General features: G+C 53.2%; 1 protein-coding gene across 4 annotated transcripts in view; it reads left to right on the top strand.

Annotated features, from left to right (window-relative positions):
• The window catches only part of DHRS3 (dehydrogenase/reductase 3), a 44,208-nt gene that overhangs the window by 28,801 nt on the left and 6,817 nt on the right, over positions 1-8,590 (top strand). For 2 of the 4 annotated variants that reach the window (XM_012807350.2, XM_012807349.2), the window contains 4 exons: positions 6,484-6,627; positions 7,081-7,137; positions 7,265-7,384; positions 7,715-7,953. In XM_012807350.2, coding sequence (XP_012662804.1) covers positions 6,484-6,627; positions 7,081-7,137; positions 7,265-7,384; positions 7,715-7,953 — 560 coding nt within the window. The remainder of the gene's footprint in view (positions 1-6,483; positions 6,628-7,080; positions 7,138-7,264; positions 7,385-7,714; positions 7,954-8,590) is intronic. The other 2 variants (XM_023515175.1, XM_003793288.3) reach the window with 1 other exon arrangement.

The raw sequence follows: 8,590 nt of genomic DNA, 5'->3' as shown, positions 1-8,590 counted from the left end.
GAGGTTGCTGTGAGCTATAATGCCACGGCACTCTACCCAGGGGGACAGCTTGAGGCTCTGTCTCCAAAAAAAAAAAAAAATCCCAGATACTCAGGAGGCTGAGGCAGGAGGATCACTCAAACCCAGGAGTTTGAGGTTGCTATGAGCTATGATGCCATGGCACACTACCCAGGGTGACAGAGTAAGACTCTGTCTCAGAGACATTTTTAGATGCTGGATCTTTAGAGACATTTTGCATATAAAGAAACAAAAGTCAGCTGTGACCCTGCCGTGAGACGCTCCTCTTCCTACGTAGCCTGCTGACTGCCGTTCATCTGTTAGGTTTTCAGAGCTGAGATTATCCTGCCTGGATAAGGCTGCAGCAGTACTGTCTGAACGTGAGGCCCCTGAGCATTTCCCCTGTGGTGACCCTCATGAGGGGGGTATCCCCATGCAGTGCTGGGGTTTTCTCAGGTTTTCCTGCCCCTAGAAGGCACCAGTAGAGAGCAGTACTGAACACTCAGCAAGTGCCTGCTTCTGCAGGCTTCATCTCCACAGCTGCCCTTGAAGAGAGAAGACATATTTTCTCCTATGGGAGAGTGATTGGTGGTGCTGTAGCTGGCAGCCTGCAGAGCCAGACAAGACTTTGGTTCAAATCCCAGCTCCGTCATTCAGTTCCTGTGTGACCTCAGAAAAGGTGCTTAGAGTCTCTGAGCTGTAGTTTACTTTTCTGTAAAATGGGCATAATATGACTGCCTCCTAAGTCCCCCAATTTAAGCAAGGCTTCTCACTGGTTCTTTTTTTGTTTTAGAGACAGGGTTTCAGGATTTCACTGTACCCCTGCTGGAGTACAGCGTTGTGATCACAGCTCGCAGCAACCTCAAACTCTCTTGAACTCCTGGGCTCAAGTGATCCTCCTACTTCAGCTTCCTGAGTAGCTGGGACTACAGGCATATGCCACAATGCCTGGCTATTTTTGGTGGAGATGGGGTCTTGCTCTTGCTTAGGCTGGTCTTGAACTCTTGTCTCCAAGTGTTCCTTCCACTTCAGCCTCCAAAGTACTAGGATTACAGGCATAAGCCACTGTGCCTGGCCCCTTGTTGATTCTTTATCCCACTTGCTACAATTTGTGACTGGCTGTTTTCTGTCCTCTTCTGTTGGAATTGGACTCCCTGAGTTAGAACCACATTTGTTTTCGTATCTGTTGGATTCCCCAGCACTGGGCTCAGCGTTCATCCCATAGCCGGCTCCCCATGAAGTCCTGGCAGGTGGATGGGCAGGGCTGTTATGGGCGTGAAGAGGGTAGAGAAGGGCCCACTGGGCACAAGTGAGCTCCAGGTGCCCCGTGTCGTGGGACGGGAGTAACATTCTCAAATCTCAGGCAATCCGCTGTGCCTGGAGTTTAGGGATGTGTGTGAAGGGCCTCCGGCCCTGGGATCAAATCCTGCCTCTAGTACACACTGTGGGGGACGCTGGGTGAGTTACTTGATTCCTTTGAGCCATGGTTTCCTGAGCTATGAAAGTAGATTATAACTGCCTTCAGTTCATGGGGCTGATGAGGGGTTCAGGCCAGCTCTGGGTGAGGCGGGGCAGGTCTGCACCTCCAACATGAGGCCAGGGTCTCCCCCTGCCCTGCACCCTCTGGCTGGTCACAGGGTGAAGAAGGGGGACATTGGCCCACTGTGTGCCCCTGAGGGTTGGGGCAGCTATGAGGTGTCCAGCCACTCCAGCCTTATTTTGTAAACCAGCTTAAGAGTAAATTTCGGGCCCCTGACCCTCCCCAGCAGCTCCCTGTCCTGGGAGTTCACAACGAGGAGGCCAGGTTGGGTTCCCAGGGCTCATATTAAATCTGTATCTTTGCAGGCTTCCTACCCCGCACACCATCAGACACCCACCTGCCAGGGCTGGGCCAGACTCCCGTCCTGCCCGCCGTCTGGGTCACCCCCAGGTGACCCTGGCAGGAACCACCTGGGCAGGCCTGCTGAGCTACGCCTGCCAGTTTCCTGGTCAGTGACTCAGATTCCCCAGAGGGCTCGGGACAAGGGACTGAGGGGAGGAGGGGCCAGGAAGGAACAGTAGCCGGGGTGGCTCTGCGACAGCACCTACCAGGAAAGGGCTGTGTCCTCCACTTGGCTCCCTCACCCTGGCCGCCCAGTCCAGCTCCCTAGGGACCCTGAGCAAACCCTGAGCACCCACCAAAGGACCTGAGGAAACACAGCAGTGCACAGGCTACACAGATGCACAGGACACACACTCGGGGACACACTCAGAGACGCACAGGACACACACTCGGGGACACACACTCGGGGACACACGGAGACACAGACACAGAGATACACTCAGAGTCGCACAGGACACACACTCATGGACACATGAAGAGGAAAACACAGAGACACATGCACAAATGCAGAGGACACACACACACAGACAGAGATACCCACAGACTCACAGAGACACACACTGAGAGATGCCGCAGAGCACTGTTACAAACACAGACTCACACAGAGGCGCCTGGCAGGGCACCCACACGGCAGCCCGCCTTGGTGCCAGCTCCTTGCCTCTCAGCCCTGCCTGGAGAGGTTTCCATGCTCTGGGGAAACCCGGCCTCCCTGATTGTCCTCTCACCTGCGGCAACTTCCATTCATTCATTCAACAAAGAGCACGTGCCGTGCTGGTCACTGGGCTGTGAAAATGGACAAGACAAACGGGCTCCCAGGCCAACAGGATGAGGGGTGAGCAGGGAGAAAGACAAAGCCATCACAGTGCCGGGGAGAGGGGGCCATGCCCCTGGCCCAGGGGGGCATCCTCCAGACCTAGGGCCCTGCCGGGTGGCCAGCCTTGCCATACATACAACACGATGGGGCACAAGCCTTCATCCCAGCTCCCTCACCCACCAGCTTCCTTTCCAGGTGGTCTCCCTGGTTCCCTGACTGCAGGTTGCTCAGTCAGACCACAGGGAGCTTCAGACCCCGGCCGCCTCGCCTTACGCAGGAATCAGAGGCCCAGAAAGAGTGCATTTATCTGGGGCCAAGGAGCCCCAGGCCCATCTGCCCGTTCCAAGAAGCAAACCCAGGCTTCCTGGAGCAGAAGGTACCTCATGGGGACCACTGCTGCAGACCTCTCTGGGGCGATCGCTTGTTCTCCCAGGCATCTGAGCCTTGTACCTCCCAGCAAGCCTCCCAGCTATAAGCTTTCCCTCTCTCCCTGCCTTAGTCAGGCCCTCAGGAACTGTGCAAGCCCTGTGGTCCTGTTACCCACATGAGCCAGGGATGTGATGGGGTTAGGCAGGAAATAACAGGAGAAAGACCAAGGATTAGCATCCCCTTGGGCTAACATTCTCAGAAATGGAGAGGGTGGGTGGACAGATGTATGGGTGGCTGCACAGACAGATGGATGAATGGGTAGAGGGATGGGTGGATAGTGTGTGGAGGAACAAGTAGATGGGTGAGTGGACAGGCAGCCAGATGGACAGCTGGATGGGTAGGTGGTGGGTAGAGGAATGGGTGGATGGTTGGTAGATGAACAGGTAGACGGATGGGTGGGCAGGCAGCCACGTGAACTGATGGATGGAAAGACAGATGGATGGACAGGTGGACGGGGTACAAGGAGGATAGACGGGGAAACCTGGATGACAGTGGCTGCAAGGTGAGGGTGGGGTCCCGTGGAGTGGAGATGCCTTCACCAAATCGCTTTCCTGGAGCAACACACACAGGGAACAAATGCCCCCTTCCTTCTCCATGAACGAACCTCCCAGGCACTCCTGGACAAACAAATGCTCAGTCTATTTTTAGTTCAAGAGACAAGAAAGTGTCCCTTGGAGCCTGTTTAATTGCAGTCCGTTTGCGTTGGACTTTTGTGGTCGTGGAAAGCAACTGGTAGACCCCTTCCTTGTAAAGCTGTTCTTGCATTTAAAGACGTCAGTTAAAATAAAGTGGTTGGACTAAATGGGATCTTTAAATTGGGCTTTCCCAGAGCTGTTTTAGGGTTGAGAGAACACTTTCATTTTTTTTATGAAATATTTTAAAAGTTTTTAAAACTCTTAATTAAAAAATCAAATCCATGGGTTGGCCCCCGTAGCACAGTGGTTATGGCGCCAGCCACATGCACTGAGGTTGGCAGGTTCGAACCCAACCCCAGCCAGTTAAACCACAATGACAGCTGCAACAACAACAAAAATAGCTGGGGGTTGTGGCAGGAGCCTGTAGTCCCAGCTACTTGGGAGGCTGAGGCAAGAGAATTGCTTAAGCCCAGGAGTTGGAGGTTGCTGTGAGCAGTGATGCCATGGCACTCTATTGAGAGTGACAAAGTGAGACTCTGTCTCAAAAAAAAAAAAAAATCCACTGGAGGCCACCCGAATATTTGTGTGTCCCTCACTCATCCCATCTTGTGCCCTTTCTGTTTAAGTGACAGTTCTGAGGTTCACATTTAGCAGCTGATAAATGCTACACTCAGCAGTTCCCCATCTGTAGGACTTTTCTCTGTGTCCTGTAATGTAGCAAAACAGAGAAATCAATTGGTTTCCATCTGTAACCCCTTGTTTAAAATATTTGCCTTCCCATAGCAGCCTTTTCGTTCTCACTAATAGCTTTTAGAGTAAGAAAATATGATGGAATTGGATGTAACATGTATCCCTTTTATTGGTTTTACAAATTGGGGTTTCTATGTTAGGGTTTTTGTTGTTGTTGTTCATTTTTTGTTTTGTTTTGTTTTGGCCAGGGCTGGGTTTGAACCCACCACCTCTGGCATATGGGGCCGGCACCCTGGTCCTTAAGCCACTGACATCGCCCTGTTTTGTTTTGGTTTTAAGACAGAGTCTTACCCTGTCGCCCTGGGTAGAGTGCTGTGGCGTCATAGCTCACAATCCTCATGCCTCAGCCTCCTGAGAAGCTGGGACTACAGGCGCCTGCCACAGTGCCCAGTTAGTTTTTCTATTTTTAGTAGAGACAGGGGCCTCACTCCTGTTCAGGCTGGTCTGGAACTCCTGAGCTCAAGCTCGAGCAGTTCCCCCACCTTGGCCTCCCAGAGTGCTAGGATTATAGGCGTGAGCTACCACGCCCAGCCTGATAATTTTTTAAAGAAGGAAAAGAAACAGAAATAGAAACCCATTGGCGCTTTCCGTTTCTCTGCCATTGTCCTGAGCAGTGTCCAGCCCCAGCCCTCCCGCCTCAGTGCTGGTTGGGCTAATTCTTAGTTAGGGTTTCTAGTCACTCTCCCCTGTCATCCACCCTGGGGTCCTTCTGCCAACGGAGGCCTCGCTGCCCACCGCCCCCCAACCCCGTGTCAAGAGGACATGGACTGTGCTCCTGTAGGTCAAGGTTGGGAATTAGCCGGGCCTCTCCTCTGAGCCTTTTATGAGCCAGCCATTCATAAAGTTGTCCAAACCTTTATTGGTCCTGCTAAGGTCACCTCCTGGTATAATGAGCCCACATTTATTACCTGCTGGGTGAGGCATCGGTGTCTGCTATTCAGGAGGCTCCCTGCTGCTTTTCTGGAGTGGCTGCAGCTAGGGGGATGTTCTCCTGGCCTCTGTGAACTGCCCGGTCCACCCTAATACCTGGCTCTAGAGCTAACTGATGAGAAGGCCACTGGTTCCTAACCAAGGGCATGAGAGGCTGCTGCACACAAATGGCTCTGGGGGTCACCGGAGTTGGGCCGGCAGGAGGTGGCCTGCTGGAAGGAATACGAAAGAAAGACTTGTAAATGGGCGGCACCTGTGGCTCAGTGAGTAGGGCCCCGGCCCCATATACCAAGTGGTGGGTTCGAACCCAGCCCCGGCCAAACTGCACCAAAAATATAGCCAGGTGTTGTGGCGGGCACCTGTAGTCCCAGCTACTTGGGAGGCTGAGGCAAGAAAATCACCTAAGCCCAGGAGTTAGAGGTTGCTGTGAGCTGTGACTCTACTGAGGGTGATAAAGTGAGACTCTGCCTCTAAAAAAAGAAAAGAAGGAAAGACTTATAAATAACATATCCACTGATCTTAAGTGGGCTGAGAAACTGCTGGTTTACTAAAGAGTAGGCTATGTCCCTTTAAAAATGTATATTGTTATTTTTACTTGGTGTACTTTATCTTTGGGTAAGGTCAGGGAGGCCAGTAATTTAAAGACAAATTATTTTATTTTATTTTATTTTTTGAGACAGAGTCTCACTCTAATCACCCTGGTTAGAGTGTCATGGCATCACAGCTCACAGCAACTTTAAACTCTTGGGCTCAACCATCCTCCTTCCTCAGCCTCCCAAGTAGCTAGGACTACCAGTACCTGCTGCAACGCCCAGCTATTTTTTTACAGCCGGGTTCTCCCTCTGGCTCAGGCTGGTCTCAAGCTCCTGAGCTCAGGCAATCCACTTGCTTCGGCCTCCCAGAATTCTAGGATTACAGGTGTGAGCCACCGCACCTGGCATCAAGACAAATTATTTAAATGCAGGGCTTCTGACAGCAGTCGCTGAATTACTATGGCTTGCTTAGTGGCCACTGACTCATTCAGCGCTGTTATTCTCTCCTTCCAGATTGTTCTCTGGGGCCGTACTGAGAAATGCTTGAAGGAGACAACGGAGGAGATTCAGCAGATGGGCACGGAGTGCCACTATTTCATCTGTGATGTGGGCAACCGGGAGGAGGTGTACCAGACGGCCAAAGCTGTCCGAGAGAAGGTGAGCAGCCTGGAAGGGTCTGTCCTCAGCGCAGCCAACCACAGGTTAACGCCGGGCAGTGAGAACATCCTCACGTGACCCAGGAGAGAGCCTTGCTTATGGTAGAATGGCTTTGTGCAGGGCACCCTCAGGGATTCTCCCGTGAAGCTGGACCAAGTAGACAGGGTTAGGGCTGGTTATGTAACAGGAGCATTAACCTATAGTCCCCTTGTGGGTTTCTTTCCGGAGACCCTGGTGAATGTCCCATTGCCCTCTGGGGATATCCCTCTCCTGACTCCAGGCATCTGTTTGCACTGAGTATATATATAGTGAACTCCAGGAGAGCAAAAGCCACTCTGTTATGTGTCTAGTACGTGGTGATGTCAACTACGTTTATGTAACAATAACCCCATTTATTATAAATATGTTGTGTGCCAGGGACGTTATGTAGCAAAAATTATTTCCACTCCTCAGAACAGCCCTGCTGTGGCACTATCCCCATCTCACAAATCAAGACTGGCGCTCAGAGAGGTGATGTGGTTTCCCAAGGCCCCATGGCTGGTAGGGTGGCAGGGGGACAGGTCTACATACCGACATAGGCAAGCCCCCTGGGGCTGGCTACCCTCATGGCCCCCCCATAGCCCCTTGTCCCCCGCAGGTGGGTGACATCACCATCCTGGTAAACAATGCTGCCGTGGTCCACGGGAAGAGCCTGATGGACAGTGACGATGACGCCCTCCTCAAGTCCCAGCATATCAACACATTGGGACAGTTCTGGGTAAGGGCCGTCCTGAGCCAGAGCCAGCCCTGGGCATAACAGGGAGCCCGGGAGGGAGGGGCAGGGGGGGCGAAAGGAGAGACACACCAGGGCTTGGACTCAGGCCAGCAGGGTTATCCAAAGGACAAGGTGGCCAGCTAAAAGGAATGAGCACCCCCAGGAGGCATCAGACCTTCTGGAACATGAGCTCAGTGTCCCACAGGGGAGCCCTTGGCCCAACCCCCACCCCAGCGAGTATGTCTAGGGTGGGCCATTCTCCCCGAGCGAGGGGGAGTGGAGGGGATGTTGGAAGCTGCGGCTGCTCCACACTGATGCCCCCTCTACCCTCAGACCACCAAGGCCTTCTTGCCACGCATGCTGGAGCTGCAGAACGGCCACATCGTGTGCCTCAACTCCGTGCTGGCGCTGTCTGCCATCCCCGGGGCCATCGACTACTGCACATCCAAAGCGTCGGCCTTCGCCTTCATGGAGAGCCTGACCCTGGGGCTGCTGGACTGTCCGGGCGTCAGCGCCACCACGGTGCTGCCCTTCCACACCAGCACCGAGATGTTCCAGGGCATGAGGGTCAGGTCAGTGAGCAAGGCACCAGCCTCGGGGACCGGCTGTTGGTAGCAAGAGAGACCTGATAGCAGATAATCCAGAAGCCCTTTGCCTTTGGCTGGAGCTCAACAACACCCCTCCCGATTGGCCGTCTGCAAGGCAGTGGGATGTCACAGCGGGCGAGGGCCCTGCTTCTCGGTTCGGGGAGCTGGTACAGGGAGCCAGGGCTGGACTCTCCCCAGCGAGAGAAAGAGGATGGGGTATTGACACGCGAGCAGCGTGAGTGAAGGGAGCTGGAGCCAAAAGAATACATCTGCACGATTCCGTTTGTACGAAGTTTTAAAACAGGCAAAACCGGGTTATGGTGATGGAGATCAGAACACTGGCTGCCCTGGGGAACCTGAGAGAACCGTCTAGAAGTCTTGTCTCTTCTCACTCTAGGTGGGCGGTGGTTAACTAGGTAAAACTTAATCAAGCTGTGTGCTTAAGATGTATACCTTGTATTGTGAGCCCAGTATAGCTCAATTTAAAGAAATATGAGGCCCAGGCTCGGCGCCTGTGGCTCAAGTGGCTAAGGCACCAGCCATATACACCTAAGGTGGCAGGTTCGAATCCAGCCCAGGCCCGCCAAACAACAATGATGGCTGCAACCAAAAAATGGCCAGG

Source organism: Otolemur garnettii, unplaced genomic scaffold, assembly GCF_000181295.1.
Source record: "Otolemur garnettii isolate 467f Iridium unplaced genomic scaffold, OtoGar3 scaffold00067, whole genome shotgun sequence".
In the NCBI taxonomy this organism is placed as follows: Eukaryota; Metazoa; Chordata; class Mammalia; order Primates; family Galagidae; genus Otolemur; species Otolemur garnettii.
This window is presented reverse-complemented; position numbering and strand designations above follow the sequence as displayed.